Genomic DNA, 19,098 nt, shown 5'->3' with positions numbered 1-19,098 from the left:
CTTACCAAAGATCTATTATAGTTCCATCACCTCACAAAATCCCCGCAGCCCTTATGTAGTAGATTTCCTCCCCCAGCCCCAGGTAACCACTGATCTGATTTCTGTCCCTATAGTTTTATCTTTTCCAGAACATCATATAAATGGAATCATTCAGTATCTTTAAATTATCTGGAAACTTTCACTTAGCATAATGCTTTTGGAAGTCTTTCACATTGTTGCATATATCAACTGTTCCTTCTTTTTTTTTTAAAACTGCTGAATAGTATTCCATGTGCATTCATTTATTACATTTTGTTTGGCCATTTACCAGTTGATGGATACTTCGGTTGTGTATAGTTTTATACTGTTATGAACAAAGCTACTATATAGACATTTGCATACAGGTCTTCATGTAGACACATTTTCATTTTTATTGACTAAATACCTAGAAATAGGATGACTGTACTGTGCTAGAGCAACATATAAAACTAACCAATCTTTTTTTTAACTAACCAATCTTTTGAAGCAGTATTCCATTTAGTTTACAAGTCATAAAAAACAAACAAAAAGGTCAGCCAGGCGCAGTGGCTCACACCTGTAATCCCAGCACTCTGGGAGGGCAAGGGAGGTGGATCACTTGAGGTCAGGAGTTCGAGACCAGCCTGGACAACATGGTGAAACCCCATCTCTACTAAAAACACAAAAATGTAGCCAGACATGGTGGTGTGCACCTGTAGTTCCAGCTACTTGGGTGGCTGAGGCAGGAGAATCGCTTGAACCTGGGAGGTGGAGGCTGCTGTGAGCCAAGACTACAGCAGTGCACTCCAGCCTAGGCAACAGAGTGAGACTCTGTCTCAAAAATAAAAGAAAAAAGATCCCACCAAAAAAATCCATTTTAAGTCTTTCATGACTTTTTGAGCATTTCGTAACTGCTCATTTACAGCAGTGGTTTTTCAAGCTGGCCTATACATCAGAACTACCTGGGGAACTAGAACTTGGGTACCAATCCAAAGATTCAGCTGCTCTGGGTAAAGGCACAAACATTACTTTTTATTTTTCCTCTATTTCTTTTCTAAGTGCTAACAGTATCTCTTTTTTGTTTTTTTCATTTTCCATGTTGACATTTTTCAAACATACAGAAAAATAAAAACAATAGTGTAAGAAACATCATGTACATATCACTCAGATTTAATGATTAATAACATTTGCCATTTTTCACGTCATCTATTTTTTCTTACTGAAGTATTTTAAAATAAAACACAAACCTCATGACATTTCACTCCCAAATAAAATGCATCTCTTTTTTAAAAAAGCATGTTTTCTAACATCATTACAATATAATTCTCACACTAAACCAAACAAAAATATTTTTACATATAATACATATCCTATATTTAAATTTCCCTAATTGTCAAAGCTTATAACATGTACCCAGGGATGAACCATTGATTTATAACATGTAAAACATAACTATTTTCTTCCAATTTTTTCCACAACCTATACAATATTCATTTTTTAAATAAATTAACACCACCACCACAAAGCAAAAGAAAGTCAGTTAACAAAATTTTTTATTCTTTACCTGAAAATATCCACCTCATGAACAGTAGGTAAAATAACAGATATGTTTGTGTCCGCCTGAGAGATAGAAAAGAAAAATAATAAGAGATCACCAAAATGTAAGGAAAATTTTAAAATCTATCTATCTCATGATCAATAAGCCATGCTGCCCTGTCTAACTTTTAAGATTCTCTTCCTTTAGGAACAGCCAGAGAGGGAATGGGTCTTACCAATCTTCCCTAATATAGCAGAAGATCAAAAATTATGCAGATATCATGGATAAAGAATTAATCCCGGCCAGGCATGGTAGCTCATGCCTGTAATCCCAGCACTTTGGTAGGCCAAGGTGGGCGGATCACGAGGTCAGGATATTGAGACCATCCTGGCTAACACGGTGAAACCCCATCTCTACTAAAAATACAAAAAATTAGCCAGGCATCGGGGCAGGCGCCTGTAATCCCAGCTACTCGGGAGGCTGAGGCAGGAGAATGGCGTGAACCCAGGAGGTGGAGCTTGCAGTGAGCCGAGATCGCACCACTGCACTCCAGCCTAGGCGACAGATCGAGACTCCACCTCAAAAAAAAAAAAAGAATTAATCCCAAGCTCATACCTGTAATCCTAGCACTTTGGGAATCCAGGAGGGAGGATCACTTGATGCCAGGAGTTCGAGACCAGCCTGGGCAACAGAGTGAAATCCCATCTCTACAAAAAATATTAAAAATTAGCCAGGCGTGGTGGCATGCACCTGTAGTCCTAGCTACTTAGGAGGCTGAGGTGGGAGAATCACTTCAGCCCAGGAATTGGAGGCTGCAATGAACTACGATCATGCCACTGTACTCCAGCCTGGGTGACAGAGGGAGACCCTGTCCTTGTTTAAAAAAAAATTAATCCAATAGTCAAAATTAGATTAATTTGCAACTGTATGAAATACTCCCATTAATATTGGTTGATATGTAACAGAAATACTAGTTTTCCTACTGCTATCTGTTTTTTATTCAATTCAAAGAACAAAGTACAACAAAAAAATTTAAACCAGTTAAAACATTTCAAATGAAAACTTCAACCCCACCCATGAACAGATGGTGCTTTTGGAAAAATAAAGGGCAATTGTAACTACAGAATCCTTTTAACTGAGTTTCCTAAAATCAGAAGTCTGCTGGTCACTCTCCTAAGAGGTTTTGCCAGAATCAAAGCTTATTGAAAAAAATTCACTTTCCCCTTTTCCTCACAATTAAAATACAAATTCTGAGTTCTCCAGTCTCTACTGGAGAAATAACAAGAAAAAAGACTCTAAGAAACTTTAGAGAATATATTACCAATTCATTAAAAATTATTTAATGGGACATTTCAGTAATATTCAGAAATATGTAATAAACTCAAGAAACTCTGCATTTGCTAGTTTAAAAATTCTGTTAAAGAGACTATATGTGCTGGATCATTCTACCATAGTACCATACTACCTGCTGAGTTAACTGCACTATTTGAGTTGTCCCAGGCTTGTCATGACATGTGGGAATCCGTACCTAAAAGAAAGACAGGAAATTATTTTTGGCTATAAAAGAATGGGGGATGAGAAGTGCTGTATCCTGCTGCTAAAAAGGTATGGTCAGTAATGCCAAAAAAGCTACAAAAACAAAATTATCTATGTCAGAGTTAAAAACTAAGGTCATATTTATTTTTAGTCACAGCAGAAAGTAAGTAAATTAAGGTCTCCATACCCACACACACACACAGTAATCACTAACTCCCTGAGAAACAAGTATGTTGAAAAACAAAATGGACATCAGCTTCATACTGCTTCCTGTTTATTGTTCAAATCTTTGCTTCATTAATATACACACACCCAAACACACCCTCTCAAGCTTGCCAAATTTTTGGATAAATCTCACAGGAAACAATGAGAACACTCAATCCAAAACTATCAGTATTATTTTTGATGATTTCCCAAGGAAAAACATAATACAGATCCTACAAAAATGGCCAAATGCAGAGAGAGAACATTGTCAAAAATAAGTCCTACTCGATAGTGAATTGCAAAGCACTTAGAGTACAACTTATACAAAGTCTGAGAGCAAAATGCTAATTCATTTAAAAGAAAAATCTAACAGAGAACAAAACCCTGGGATGAACATGTATGGTCTGACATCACGTGTTAAGAACATCATTTAGGACTAAGAACCAATGGCTTTCCCAATTTCTCTTAATTTTTATTAATTCATACTCAATTCTACCAAGTAATCTGTTTCTGCGTATCACTCATCTCTGGAGGCACTGGCAGGGCCATGGAGTTGCAGAACTCTAGGAGGTAGCATTTACATGTACATGTATTACATACAAATGACACTCTTCTGCAAACTCTACAGGATGCCATGAGATCAGAGGTGCCTGAAGTTGTGTGACTAATGGTTCTAAGAAGCAAAACATATTGCAATATCTCTATAATGCCTCACATCAATGACAAACATGGGAAAGCAATAACACGATTAATGTTAATAGAAGGTTAAAATGCAAAGCCCATGTGTGAGCTTCCTACAAAGTTCTTCTTTTTTTTTTTTGAGACAGGGTCTCACTTTTGTCGTGCAGGCTGGAATGCAGTGATGCAAACATGGCTCACTGCAGCCTCGACTTCCCAGGCTCAAGCAATATCCCAAGTACCTAGGACTACAGGTGTGCACCACCATGCTCCGCTAATTTTTTTATTTTTTGTAGAGACAAGGTTTCACCATGTTGCCCAGGGTGGTCTTGAACTCTTGGGCTCAAGGGATCCACCTGCCTCGGCCTCCCAAAGTGCTGGGATCACAGGTGTGAGCCACCACGCCTGTCCAAAAGTTCTTTAAAAAGATCACAATTAGCCTAGGAAACATAGCAAGATTCTGTCTACAAAAAGTTTAAAAATTAGCCAGGTGTGGTGGTGCATGCCTGTGGTCCTGGCTACTTGGGGGGCTGAAATGGGAGGATTGCTTGAGCCCGGAAAGTTGAGGCTGCAGTGAGCTGTGATCATGCCACTGTACTCCAGCCCGGGTGACAGCACAAGACCCTGTCTCAAAAAAATAAAAATATAAAGCAGACAGTTGAGATATAAGATATTACCTTCATTACCACCCCCATGATTGGCAGGTGTAATGTTTTCCCTGGCACTGGGGCAGGCCATCGATCAACATCATTACAAGCTGAAAAATATAACAAAACATTTTCTTAGAATAAGTGAAAATATCAAAGTATTAAAAATGAGGCATTAGAAATAAGAACACTACTTTCCATATAGCAGAAAAAATATACCTGGAAAAATGAAAGATAAAGGCAAAAGAAAAGTCAAAGTGATGAAAACATTTTATATTTCATTCAGAAATACACATGTTCTAGAATATAAATTGGTTAATTTATATCCTAAGAATTAAAGGGAGTTTTTGTATTCATCTATTACTACTAATTAGCTACAAAAGCACATCAACTGGCAAAGGCCTTCCATCTGTAGCAAGTGACATAAGGATTTTTCAATAGTACTCTGAGTATTAGAACTGTCAACTTGATATTCATTTATTATTATTCTAATAATAATAGGCATCATCCAAGTAGTTAGAGGAGATAACAAAAGACAGTTTTGGATATCTGTAGGTACAGATGCCAGACAAATAGTTTTATACCTTTCTCCTATCATATATTCCTTAAGTTCCTACCTGAATTTTTATAAATCATTATAAATCAACTTCATTTTTATCACTCATTTCCAGTAAAAATTTTAAAACTCCTGCATAAAGGTACTCAACTCATACAATGTTAAACTTACCTGCTTCCAAATACGGTTCATTCTTTTCAAAATACTCTGGTGCTATCTGTTTGAGCACAGTGTGAAAAAAATGAATATAAGGTAGTTTGCTGATCAAAACCAAGGACTAAGGAAAAAACAAAAACAATGTTTTAAAAATTGCTTTGTCATTCATTTCTTGTATAATCAATTACTAACAAGCTAAATTCAGCAAAAAGTGTGGATTTTAAAATAAAAAGGCTTTTACAATGGATAAAGGAAACAAAACCATAGCTGCAGAACACAAAAAGTTTAACCTTATTGCTACACTTTAAGAGCATAAAGGCATGTAACATTTTCCTGCTCTTCAAAAAAAGAATTTCCTATCAACAAACTAATGTCATGAGTAACTTCGAAAGTCTAGCTCCTGTTATCCTTACAATAGTAATATCAGGAATTAGCCATATGAACTTTTCCTATTAAAGAAAGAGCAAATTTTGATACTTTTCCAAAAGACTTATGAGTTATATTTTACAGTTCGACTGTCACAGCCACATAGTTGGAAATTGTAACCTTATGGTTTGATCATTTCTGATACAAATTATCCCAATTTTTAAACTTTTTTTTTTTTCTTAAAAACCACTTTTTATCTTTCTAACACCAATTAGCTGTCAGGGCAAATTCTGAGTACAAAAGGGAAAGGTATGTCTTGTTAGCTGGGATTAAATAGGAAAGATTATTTTCTTTATTTTTGTTTCTTTCTTTTTTTTTCTTTTTTTTTTGAGACAAGGTCTCAGTCTGTCACCCAGGCTGCAATGCAATGGTGTGATCATGGCTCACTGCTGCCTCAACCTCTTGGGCTCAGGTGATCCTCCCGCCTCAGCCTCCTGAGTAGCTGGGACTACAGGTGTATGCCATCAAGTCTGGCTATTTTTTGGGGGGCAGGGTGGATTTTTGGTAGACATAGGGTTTTGCCATGTTGCCCAGGCTGGTCTCAAACTCCCAGACTTCAGCAATCTGCCCACCTTGTCCTCCCGAAGTGCTGGGATTACAAGTGTAAGCCACTGGGACCTACCTGATTCTTTTTAAGAAACAAAAAGAATTGTACAGTTGGAGGGAAACAGTAATGGCTAAGATGTTGCTAAAGTTTATTTACTGGCTCTTAAAAAAAGATATAATAGTTCAGGCGTTTATTAGTTGCAACAATATTACAATCTGTTTATTCCTTCCCTTATTCTAAAATGTAAAACTTAAGTGGACTCCTCTGGCTTTTGACAGAATCCTGCGCAGTAACTGTAACTTACTGTCAGGAATCTAGCACAGAAAGCAAAAATTCAATAGAGGTTAAACATATAGAGACAGGTGTCTATAGTATAATAATAACAACAACAAAAAAAAGATAAAATATAAACCCAAGGCCAGGCACAGTGGCTCACACCTGTAATCCCAGCACTCTGGCAAGTCGAGGTGAGTGGATCACCTGAAGTCAGGAGTTCGAGACCAGCCTGGCCAACATAGTGAGACCCCGTCTCTACTAAAAATACAAAAATTAGCTGGGCATGGTGGTGCACAACTGTAATCCCAGCTACTTGGGAGGTGCCTGTAATCCCAACTACTCGGGAATACAGTACCTATACTCCCAGCTACTTGAACCTGGGAGGCAGAAGTTGCAGTGAGCCGAGATCGCACCACTGAACTCCAGCCTGGGCGACAAGAGAAAACTCCATCTCAAAAAAAAAAAAAAAAAACAAATCTATATATATATATAGATATAGATATATCTATATCTATATAGACCCGGCCTATGTATATATATATCTATATATATACATAGGCCGGGTGCAGTAGCTCACACCTGTAATCCCAGAACTCTGGGAGGCTGAGGCATGTGGATCACAAGGTCAAGAGTTCAAGACCAGCCTGGCCAAGATGGTGAAACTCCGTCTCTACTAAAAATACAAAAAATTAGCCAGGTGTGGGGCGGGCACCTGTAATTCCAGCTACTCGGGAGGCTGAGGCACAGAATTGCTTGAACCCAGGAGGCAGAGGTTGCAGTGAGCCGAGATCGCGCCTCTGCACTCCAGCCTGGGCGACAGAGCGAGACTCCGTCTCAAAAAAAAAAATAAATAAATATATATATATATATATATATATATATATATATATATATAGCATGTTTAAAGATAAAATACCAAAGACTTTAAAGACTCAAATCTAACACTTTCCATTTTTCTAATGACAAAATAAAAAATACTTTTTTTATTAGTGTGTATGACAATTACCTTCTGAAAGTAGCCTCTTTTTAGAGTTTTATCTCGAACTTGTCGGAAATACACATATCCATAAAAATAAGCAGGATCCTTCTATGAAGAAAGTGACAAGTAAGTGTGTATGGGGGGGTACATATATATGTATCTATATCTATATCTGTATCTATGTCTTTTAATATTAACATCAGGTTCCTTTATAAACCCAAATCAAGACATGAGATATACACAAAGAGCTAGTTATGCTTTTCCAGCAACAAACAATAATCATGACAGCAATAGCCATATCAGAACCTTCTAACTCTTGACATGGTCCATATGATGTGTGTAAAACCTTAAAATTAAAACAAAAAAAACCCTCCTAACTTGCCCAAAGATGGCAAAGTACTAATTACAATCTAAGTACTAAAGTCAAATTTTCCCCCATAACTTACTCAGCTTACATTCTTTATTTGTATTTATACTAGGAGATTGAAGTTAAAAAAACAATCAAATTCTGTTTTCCCCAATGTTTTATTTAGTTTCTACAAAATTCTACCTACAATTTTGAGATTGTCAAGGATATGGGATCAATCTTAAAACAAAATGAGGTATCCTAACATACAATTTCAAGAGAGAAAATAAAAGGAGTTAAATGACAATGTGGATCTTATATAGTCAGTTACACGTTAACCCAATAATAATGAAGCATAACAATGTTTATCAACATACAATCTGAAAGGTAATTGCATTCCAAAAAATTTAAGAAGTGTTTACATCTTAATGGAGTAAACTTTGGCTCAGTTCCTTATTTGATTATTATTCCTTAAACAAATATATATTGACCACCTACTTTGAACAGGGTAATGTGTTAGAGAAGATAAAAAGATGCATAAGACACAGTTCTTCCTCAAGGATATCATGGTTTAGAAGGGATAAGAAAAGTAGAAAAATGAGGCCAGGTGCAGTGGCTCACGCCTGTAATCCCAGCAGTTTGGGAGGCCGAGGTGGGCGGATCATGAAGTCAGGAGATCAAGACCATCCTGGCCAACATGGTGAATCCCTGTCTCTACTAAAAATACAAAAATTAGGTGGGTGTGGTGGCACATGCCTGTAATCCCAGCTACTCAGGAGGCTGAGGCAGGAGAATCGCTTGAACCCAGGAGGCGGAGGTTGCAGTGAGCCGAGATTGCGCCACTGCGCTCCAGCCTGGTGACAGAGCGAGACTCAGTCTCAAAAAAAAAAGTAGAAAAATGAATATTATTGTAATAGGAGGATGGGTACCATGAAAAAACACAAAGTGTTACAGGAAAGCCAAGGGCAAAAAGTAAAGATTTCATGGAGACAGCTGTTTTTGAATTGGGAATTGAAGGATGGATATGACTTAAATAAAGACAAAGGCATTCCAAGTTGAAAGGGCTAGGAGTTTCAGTAAAAACACAAAAGACAGAAAAATACATGCTATCTCAGGAAAAAGCACATAGTTCAGTTTGACTAAAATATGGCACATATATGGCACACATAGAAAGGAGATGAGGGTGAAATTTTGATGATAAAGTTCTTATTTTGGAAGGTCCAAAAAGTGAGGACAAGGAAGTAGTACTATACCTCTTTACTCGTTAAACAACTCATAGTCATTTTAGATTTTACTTATATAATATATATGTACACTTTAGCTGGCAACACTGTGTAAGATATATTGTGCTGGAATAAAACAAGAGGTGGGATGACCTTGGGTAAGTTTCTTATCCTCAATAGCCCTCAATTCCCTCATCTACAAAAGGATCTCTCTTAGAGCACTGTATGGAGGATTAATTAGATGATATATGCTTATTAATACAGTATCTAGAACATAAAAATCCCTAACAAATAACAGCTATTATTATCATTGGTTGGAAGAATATATCAGTAGTGACAGCAAGGAGGAGATAGCTCTAAGAGACATTTCACTGGTAGTATCTCTGCCATTAGTGGAACCAGGGAAGTAAACTGTAAAAACTGTTATCAGGCAAATTATGTCAAAGTCACACTGGATGTGCTGAGAGGGCGTCCAGATGAAAACGTTCCTCGTGTACTTAAAAAAAAATCTAGGCTGTAAGGTCATCTGAATTATTAAAATGTTTTAAATAAACAATAACTAAAACAAGGCTCATTCAAAAATCAAAGAGACAACTATGTTATCAAGTATGACTACCTCAACTCTAGATGACATTTACTATACAGTACAACTCCACTCCCACATCTAATTCAAGAATTTATTAACAAACGAAAGAAAATTACCTGAACATTCTAATCCATTTTTATAAATCACAGTGACATTATGTTTCAAACACAGTAACTGTATAAAGTCTCTTTCTTTCAGATGCTGAATCCTTATGAGTAAGACTCACTTAGGAAATTCAACTATATAATACAGTAGCAAAACAAAAGCAAAATATTTCTGAATAGTGTCAGAGGTAACTGAATAAATGAGTTCTAAAGTTTCCTCTCACATGGACATTTTTCTATGACTACTTTTCCAACCTTTAAGTAAACTGGTAAATCTTTGTCAAATTGATCCAGGAGACAATGCAGCGACACCCTCCTCCCAGAAGACTGTCGAAATCTAAAACAAAACTGGGTATCTCCAAGACAACCTAATGAAAATAAAAATGAAATAAATTAAGGACAGCTTAGTATAACATTTATCCAGTTTCATCAATTTTAGAGCTGAAAAAAATCCTATCAATCATTTTAACCCATTCTGTCATGTTTTGGAGGAAAAAAAGGAAATCTTAAGAGTTCAAGTGACTTGCTCAAAGCCATCCTTGCTGGTTAGAGGCAAACCCAGTAGTAAAACATGCATCTTAACTCCTAAGTCTCTTTACTATTTTTCCTATTCCATATCCCTCATGTAATTAAACATTTTTGGAATATACCTGCATATAATGTTGACTCGCAAACATAATAATGAGCAAAAGATGCCAAACACAAAATAACACATATTGTTCAAATCCACTTTTATAAAATGTTTTGAAAGCAGGCAAAACTAAACTGTAGTGCTTAGGGATGCATGGCTGGATGATAAAAGTATAAAAAAAAGAAAAGTATTGTTATAAGAAAGGAAAGTGGTTACATTTGGAGGAAAGATTCACCTCAATTTCCTTGTCAACAAAATCAAGGAGTACTATTAGATAATCTCTAAAGTCACTTCCAGCAGTAACATTCAAAGATACTAAAATAAAATTCCCCAACTTGACCTATGACTGTACTGAATTCCAAACATCTTACCCAATATGATCACTAAGAAAACTAAAGATCTACAAGATCCAAAAAGATATAAAAGTTATGCTGTGAGCACCATAGCTTTCTGATGATTCACTCAAAAACAGAAAAATTTTAATGGAAATTGACTTTTTCTTTTATAAACATAGTTACAAGAATTAACTTACATAATTTTATTTTTTTGAGACAGAGTCTCGCTTTGTTGCCCAGGCTGGAGTGCAGTGGCGGGATCTAGGCTCACTGCAACCTTCACCGCCTGGGTTCAAGAGATTCTCCTGCCTCAGCCTCCTGAGTAGCTGGGATTACAGGTGCGTGCCACCATGCCTGGCCAATTTTTTGTATTTTTAGTAGAGATGGGGTTTCGCCATGTTGGCCAGGTTGGTCTCGAACCTGATCTCAGGTGATCTGCCTCCCAGAGTGCTGGGATTACAGGCATGAGCCACTGTGCCTGGCCTTTTTAAAAAAATTTCACTAGAGATGGGGTCTTGCTATGTTGCCCAGGCTGGTCTTGAACTCCTGGGCTCAAGTGATCCTCCCACCTCAGCCTCCCAAAGTGCTGGGATTACCGGCAAGAGCCACCACACCCGGCCTTAAAATGTTATTTTTATATTTGTACAAACATAGCTACAGAGTGGATCATAATGTCTAAGACTAAGACAAAACATGAAGCTTCAAGAGCCAGCCCCCTCCCTTGACCCTCAGCTTATATAGTCACTCTTTCTGTGCTTAGGGTGGTTAAGCTTGATTGCTGAGAAACAGTATTTCAGACCAGAGCTTCTCACAATTTATTCCATAGCCTGATGCCAGTCCGTAAACTCTTGTTACTGTTCCATAACCAAATAAATATGCAAGTTGAGAATATACATTTAGAAACTTTCACAGCAACTTGATATTACTGTAATAAATTTGGACTTTTAGACCAGGCACAGTGGCTCACGCCTGTAATCCCAGCATTTTAGGAGGCCAAGGTGGGTGGATCACCTGAGGTCAGGAGTCTGAGACCAGCCTGGCCAACATGGTGAAACCCCATCTCTACTAAAGATATAAAAATTAGCTGGATGTGGTGGCAGGCACCTGTAATCCCAGCTACTCAGGAGGCTGAGGCAGGAGAATTGCTTGAACACAGTAGGCAGAGTTTGCAGTGAGCCGAGATCACACCACTACCTCCAGCCTGGGCAACAGAGCAAGACCCTCTATCAAAAAAAAAATTAGACTTTTATTTAACATTTTTTTTTTTTTCCTCATTTCGTTTTTCTAATAATTCAACTAAATTGTTTTCCAAAAATATTGGTCCATAACTGACTGGAAATATTAAAAACCCCAACTGGCCCTTCAACACGGTATGAGAAGTGCTGCTTTAGCAACTGGGAAGTGTAAAGCACATGATGATGTCCCTGCTGTCTACAAAGAAGAAATGTGTTGAGACAAATATTGTCTGCATGTCAAGTCCATCCAGAATAAGGAGGATTAATGTTTCCCTCAGATTCACCATTGCTTCAAACTCTCTCTACTAATGCTGAGTTTTTTTCTCTGGACATGTTTAAAATACAGTGACTACTCTCCTTGGGCACTCATCACAGCTTAAGCCTCAGGAACACCTACATCCAGATGATGTTAATGGTAAATGATAAGGAAAAAAACACTGGACAAATATTTATCAGAGGGAAGGCCCTCTTTAAACTTAGGCTCCTAAAGATAAAAGCCATTCAAATGGAACAAAAAACTGAAACCTAAAAAACCAACCAAACAAAGCTTTTTTAAAGTCAGGAGAATCTAAGGTGGCGGAGGGGCGGGGAAGGGCAAACCATTCCAATCTCAAAAGCATTTTTATCTGTGTCATTTTTTCATCTAGTCTAACATGCTGTTTTACTTTAAGTGTGTATACAATGGAAATAAAGGCTTGATTTATGTCTCTTTCCTAAAGACTGCTCTACTGTGTCTGGATTTCCTTTTACAGCAATTAAAAGCTATCCTGGGAAATAATAAATCCATTTCAAAGTTGGTACCGTAATCCTTTTTTTTCTTGAGATGGAGTCTCACTCTGTCACCCAGCCTGCAGTACAGTGGCACAATCTCGGCTCACTGCAACCTCAGCATCCCTGATTCAAGAGATTCTCCTGCCTCAGCCTCCTGAGTAGCTGGGACTACAGGCACACACCACCATGCCCAGCTAATTTTGTATATTCAGTAGAGAAGGGGTTTCACCATGTTGGCCAGGCTGGTCTCCAACTCCTGACCTCAAGTTATCTGTCCGCCTCAGCCTCCCAAAGTGCTGAGATTACAGGTGTGAGCCACTGTACCCGGCCTCCAACTTCCATTTAATAAACACATAAAAAAAACAGTTTGGATAACTGCAAATGAAAATAGCAATTTCAAATATTTACAAAACATATAGTCTCTTGCTACCTAGGATAATGATGATCTGTTAAGATAGCAAAGTGCCTGCTTTCAGGTCTTTTGTAGATTTTCCTTGTACCAACCATACTTCAAGTCACAGGAACCACACTTCATCTGATGTGCAGCACATAAAAAAAGCATTAAATAATATCTGTGAGAAAAAAATCAGTCGGGCGTGGTAGCTCACACCTGTAATCTCAGCACTTTGTGAGGCGGAGGTGAGCTGATCACAAGGTCAGGAGATCGAGACCATCCTGACTAACACAGTGAAACCCCATCTCTACTAAAAATGCAAAAAATTAGCCAGGTGTGGTGGTGGGCACCTGTAGTCCCACCTACTCGGGAGGCTGAGGCAGAAGAATGACATGAACCCAGGAGGCGGAGCTTGCAGTGAGTGGAGATCGCGCCACTGCACTCCAGCCTGGGCAACAGAGCGAGACTCCATCTCAAAAAAAAAAAGAAAAAAAAAAAATCAGCCGGGTGCGGTGGTTCACGCCTGTAATCCCAGCACTTTGGGAGCCTGAGGTGGGCGGATCACGAGGTCAGGAGTTTGTGACCAGCCTAGCCAACGCGGTGAAACCCCATCTCTACTAAATACACAAAAATTAGCCAGGCATGGTGGCAGGCAAGGGTAGTCCCAGCTACTTGGGAGGCTGAGGCAGGAGAATCACCTGAACTGGGAGGCGGAGGTTGCAGTGAGATGCAACCGTGCCACTGCACTGCAGCCTGGGCCAAAAAAAAAGAAAAAAGAAAAAAGAAAAAAATCTATACGTCATTCATAAGCCAAAAGTACTTAAAAATTTTTTTGATAATGACACATGCAGAGGCTATAAAACTAGATATAGGCTATCTAAACACCACAGAATTAACTTCTTAGCCTTGATGTATGCGCGCGGGAGACTTTTCCTCTACCATCTTAGGTTCACTAACTGGGGCCTGTGAAATAAACAGACAACAGATTAACGAGAAAAGATTTAGTTCGAATGCATACAAAGGCTTCAGAGAAAAAAAGTAAAAACCCAAAGAGGTGGTTAAACTTGGGAGCTTAGATACCATTTTAACAAAAGAAACTAAAATGCAGACAAAGGAAAAAGGATTTGGACTTCAAGGGGTGGTAAACTGTGGGAAGGTAAACATATAGGTAAAACTAATGAAAGATAAGGATTATTTTAGCAAGGCTTATTTATGCAGAATTAAGCTGGTACCATCTCCAGTGATAAGAGTTTTCTCTGGTGATTCAGAATCTTTCTCCCCTTCCTGGTATGGGAAAGGGGAGGGGTGACACCTTCACAAAGGGAAATGTATGTCCTGCTTTTAGGCATATATGGGTAGGGTAAAGGGCTCTTTTTGCATCTGCTGTTTCTCAATTGCCTTCAACTCAAAATAATTCTTAAGCCAAAGTGGTATATTTGGGGGTGGTATATTCGGATCCCCTTCATGCTCATATAGAGAAGTGAAAAAGAGAGAGGAGCCATGACAACCAGCTATGATCTGAAAGAGAAGAACATCCAGCATAATTCACTGGGATTCCATGCAGAAAGTCAGTTCATTCTGCAATGCATACAACTTAGCTTACTCTGAGTCCTGGAAATCTAACCCATCACAGCATATAAGAAGTGTATGTACAGATTTTATAAGAAAAATGTTAACTGAAATGAAGATACATTCCTACAAGACCTCTGTATCATTATTTCATAAATGGGCCAAAAACACTAAAATAATTCCAGGTCAGAAAAAACGCCTTACTGGGATCTCTAAAAGGCAGTATCTAATTTACCAAGATACCACTTTTCTTTCATATAGTTCGCCAAAGCTGAGTTCCAAATGTATAGGAAAAAAATTCTGGAAGCATTTATACAGAAAGGAGAAAATGCCAAAAAAAATTTTTTTTAACTGTCAAATCTCTCAAATCAGATTAAATGAACTAACTAACACAATATTAGAAGTAACCGGCTGGGTGTGGTGGCTCACGCCTGTAATCCCAGCACTTTGGGAGGCCGAGGCAGGCAGATCACGAGGTCAGGAGATCGAGACCATCCTGGCTAACATGGTGAAACCCCGTCTCTACTAAAAATACAAAAACAAAAAATTAGCTGGGCATGGTGACAGGCGCCTGTGGTCCCAGCTACCCGGGAGGCTGAGGTGAGAGAATGGTGTGAACCCGGGAGGCGGAGCTTGCAGTGAGCTGAGATCGCGTCACTGCACGCCAGCCTGGGTGACAGAGCGAGACTCCATCTCAAAAAAAAAAAAAAAAAAAAAAAAAAGAAGTAACCACAAAAGGAAAGAAAATTAGACTGTCTCTGCTTTATAGGGTTATAACTGTGTGTGGCCTGAGAAGCTAAATGTTTTGGTCACTATAAGCCAAGAAAAGCTAGTTTGAAAGTGAAACACAAGAGGTAACCTGAAGGATGTCAACGATTAGGACCACACAAAAGGAAGAGCTTGAAAGAGACCAGCAAAACTAAGCTCAACAATAAACAGACCCTCGTTATGTTTTTTTCTACACACCAAGCACTATGCCAAGGCTTTACCTATATTAACCCATATAAACTACTGCATATAAACATGGCCTTTTTTTCCTAACCAAATTTATCCTGGCTTTTTTAGGTTCACTGCTTTTACAGAGTTCCTGGTAAGCTCCCAGATGCTGAACTGAAAGTAAACTACATAGTCCATGAATCCCAAATATACCAGTGTCGCTGATTTTCAACCTCTTAGCTATTTTAAGACTTTATTGTTCCTTGATGGTATACCTCATCACACCATAACAGTTATTTTAAGAGTTGAAGCTACTAAAATCAACAATGACATGACTAGGCATCATTAAAATAGGAATAAAAATCATTGCTCTGTTTGGATTCTAATATGCTATTTCAATCAATTTTCATACATTAACAGTATAACCAGTATTCTTAGTATAAAATTAAACAGAAACACTGTATGAAAAATAGTTACCTGAATTTGAATCTGGAAAAGACAAATAGCAAATATTGGTTTTCTGAAAAAGAAAACAGAAGTGATGTATGCTGACACACACATAATCAATAAAAACAAACAGAAATATAACAGTAAACTATACAGAGCAGTATTTTTACTTACTTCTCTGTCAGTAAGTTTGGAATGCTGAGGATAAATTACCTGGAAGAAAAGAGTTAAATTTTATTAAACATATTATAAACATTAGTTATAAACATATTATAGGCCAGGCACGGTGGCTCATGCTGGTAATCCCAGCACTTTGGGAGCCCGAAGCAGGCGGATCACTTGAGGTCAGGCATTTAAGACCAACCTGGCCAACATGCTGAAACCCTGTCTCTACTAAAAATACAAAAATTAGGCAGGTGTGGTGGCATGCACCTGTAGTCCCAACTACTCGGGAGGCTGAGATGGGAGGATCACTTGAACCCGGGAGACAGAGATCGTAGTAAGCCAAGATCACACCACTGCACTCCAGCCTGGGTGACAGAGCAAGACCCCGTCTCATTTTATATATATATATATATAAATATATATATATTTTATATATATATATATCTTTTATATATATATATATAAAACATTAGTCTAAATTAGTAGTTGGTTATGGTCAAATCACTTTCAGAAATAGTTCACAGATGCATGGATAAAGAAAAAGCAGTACATATACATAATGGGATATTATTCAGCCATTAAAAAAATGAAATCCAGGCCAGGCATATTGGCTCACACCTGTAATCTCAGCACTTTGGGAGGCCGAGACATGCAGAGTTCAATACCAGCCTGGTCAACATGATGAAACCCCATCCCTACTAAAATAAAAAATTAGCTGGGTGTGGTGGCTCATGCTTGTAATCCCAGCTACTCGGGAGCCTGAGACATGAGAATCACTTGAACCCAAGAGACAGAGGTTGCAGTGAGCTGAGATTACGTCACTGCACTCCAGCCTGGGCGACAAAATGACATTCCGTCTCAAAAAAAAAAAGAAAGAAAAAGAAAAAAAAATAATGAAATCCTGTCATTTGCAACAGCATGGGTAGAACTGGAGGACATTATGTTAAGTGAAATAAGGCAGGCACAGAAAGACAGATATCACATGTTCTCACTCGTATGTAAGGGCTAAAAAGAGGAACTCACAGAGATAGAAAATAGAATAATGATGGTAAGTTACCAGAGGCTAGGAAGAGTAGTAAGGGTTTGAGAGGGCAGAATAAAGAAAGAATGGTTAAGGGCTACAAAAATACAGTTAGATAGACGGAATAAGATCTAGTGTTTGGTAGCACAATAGGACAACCATAGTTAAAAATAATTTATTGATATTTCAAAATCACTAAAGAGTAGAACTGGAATGTTCCCAACACAAAGAAATGATAAATGCTTGAAGTGACAGATATCCCAATAACTCTATTTGATCATTATACATTGCATGTCTGCATCAAAATATCACATGTACCCCATATATATGTGCAACTATTATATATCCACAATAATGAAGAATTTTTTGTGTGTGTTTTTTTTGTTTTTGAGAAGGAGTTTCACTCTTGTTGCCCAGGCTTGAGTGCAATGGTGCGATCTTGGCTCACTGTAACCTCCACCTCCCAGGTTCAAGTGATTCTTCCCCTCCCGGGTTCAAGCAAATCTCCTGCCTCAGCCTCCTGAGTAGCTGGAATTACAGGCATGCACCACCACACCTGGCCAATTTTGTATTTTTAGTAAAGACGGGGATTTCACCATGTTGGTCAGGGTGGTCTCAAACTCCTGACCTCAGGTGATCCACCTGCCTTGGCCTCCCAAAGTGCTGGGATTTCAGGCGTGAGCCACCGTGCCCAGTCACGAATATTTTTTTTTAAATATTGGGAAGCCGGCCGGGTGCGGTGGCTCATGCCTGTAATCCCAGCACTTTGGGAGGCTGAGGTGGGCGGATCACGAGGGCAGGAGATCGAGACCATCCTGGCTAACACAGCGAAACCCCGTCTCTACTAAAAATACAAAAAAAATTAGCTGGGCATGGTGGCGTGCGCCTGTAGTCCCAGCTGCTGGGGAAGCTGAGGCAGGAGAATGGCGTGAACCTGGGAGGCAGAGGTTATAGTGAGCCGAGATTGCAACACTGCACTCCAGCCTGGGTGACAGAGCAAGACCCCGTCTCAAAAAAAAAAAAAAAGAAATCGGGAGACCAAGGCGGGTGGATCACGAGGTCAGGAGTTCAAGACCAGCCTGGCCAACATGGTAAAACCCCATCTCTACTAAAAATACAAAAATTAGCTGGACATGGTGGTGCATGCCTGTAATCCCAGCTACTCGGGAGGCTGAGGCAGGAGAATTGCTTGAACCAGGACCCAGGAGGTGGAGGTAGCAGTGGGCCCAAGATCGTGCCACTGCACTCCAGCCTGGGCTACAGAGCAAGACTCTATCTCAAAAAATAAATAAATAAGATAAAATAAATAAATAAATAGTTCTGCAGCACTATTCACAATAGCAAAGACATAAAATCAAACTAAATGCCCATCAATGACAGACCGGATAAAGAAAATGTGGTACATATATACCACGAAATACTATGCAGCCATAAAAAAAGAATGGGATCATGTCTTTTATGGGAACATGGATGAAGCTGGAGGCTATTATCCTCAGCTAACTAATGCAGGAACAGAAAACCAAATACTGCATATTCTCTCTTATAAGTGGGAGGAGCTAAATAATGAGACCTTATGAACACAAAGAAGGAAACAACAGACACTGGGGTCTACTTGAGGGTGAAGGGTGGGAGGAGGGAGAGGAGCAGAAAAGATAACTATGGGGTACTGGGCTTAACACCTGGGTGATGAAATAATCTGCACAACAAACCCCTGGGACATGAGTTTATGTATGTAACAAACTTTTACATGTACCCAGAAACCTAAAATAAAAGTTAAAGACAAAAAGCAAAACAAA

At 38.6% G+C, this 19,098-nt stretch overlaps 1 protein-coding gene across 1 annotated transcript in view; it reads right to left on the bottom strand.

Moving 5' to 3' along the window:
• The window catches only part of DENND6A (DENN domain containing 6A), a 63,350-nt gene that overhangs the window by 29,634 nt on the left and 14,618 nt on the right, over nt 1-19,098 (bottom strand). Inside the window, exons 2-9 of the mRNA XM_003257222.4 lie at nt 16,291-16,329; nt 16,147-16,189; nt 10,054-10,166; nt 7,567-7,647; nt 5,327-5,432; nt 4,630-4,709; nt 3,000-3,062; nt 1,562-1,617 (exon numbers count right to left, since the gene is read on the bottom strand). Coding sequence (XP_003257270.2) covers nt 1,562-1,617; nt 3,000-3,062; nt 4,630-4,709; nt 5,327-5,432; nt 7,567-7,647; nt 10,054-10,166; nt 16,147-16,189; nt 16,291-16,329 — 581 coding nt within the window. The remainder of the gene's footprint in view (nt 1-1,561; nt 1,618-2,999; nt 3,063-4,629; nt 4,710-5,326; nt 5,433-7,566; nt 7,648-10,053; nt 10,167-16,146; nt 16,190-16,290; nt 16,330-19,098) is intronic.

Source organism: Nomascus leucogenys, chromosome 4 (genome assembly GCF_006542625.1).
Source record: "Nomascus leucogenys isolate Asia chromosome 4, Asia_NLE_v1, whole genome shotgun sequence".
Lineage (NCBI taxonomy): Eukaryota > Metazoa > Chordata > Mammalia > Primates > Hylobatidae > Nomascus > Nomascus leucogenys.
This window is presented reverse-complemented; position numbering and strand designations above follow the sequence as displayed.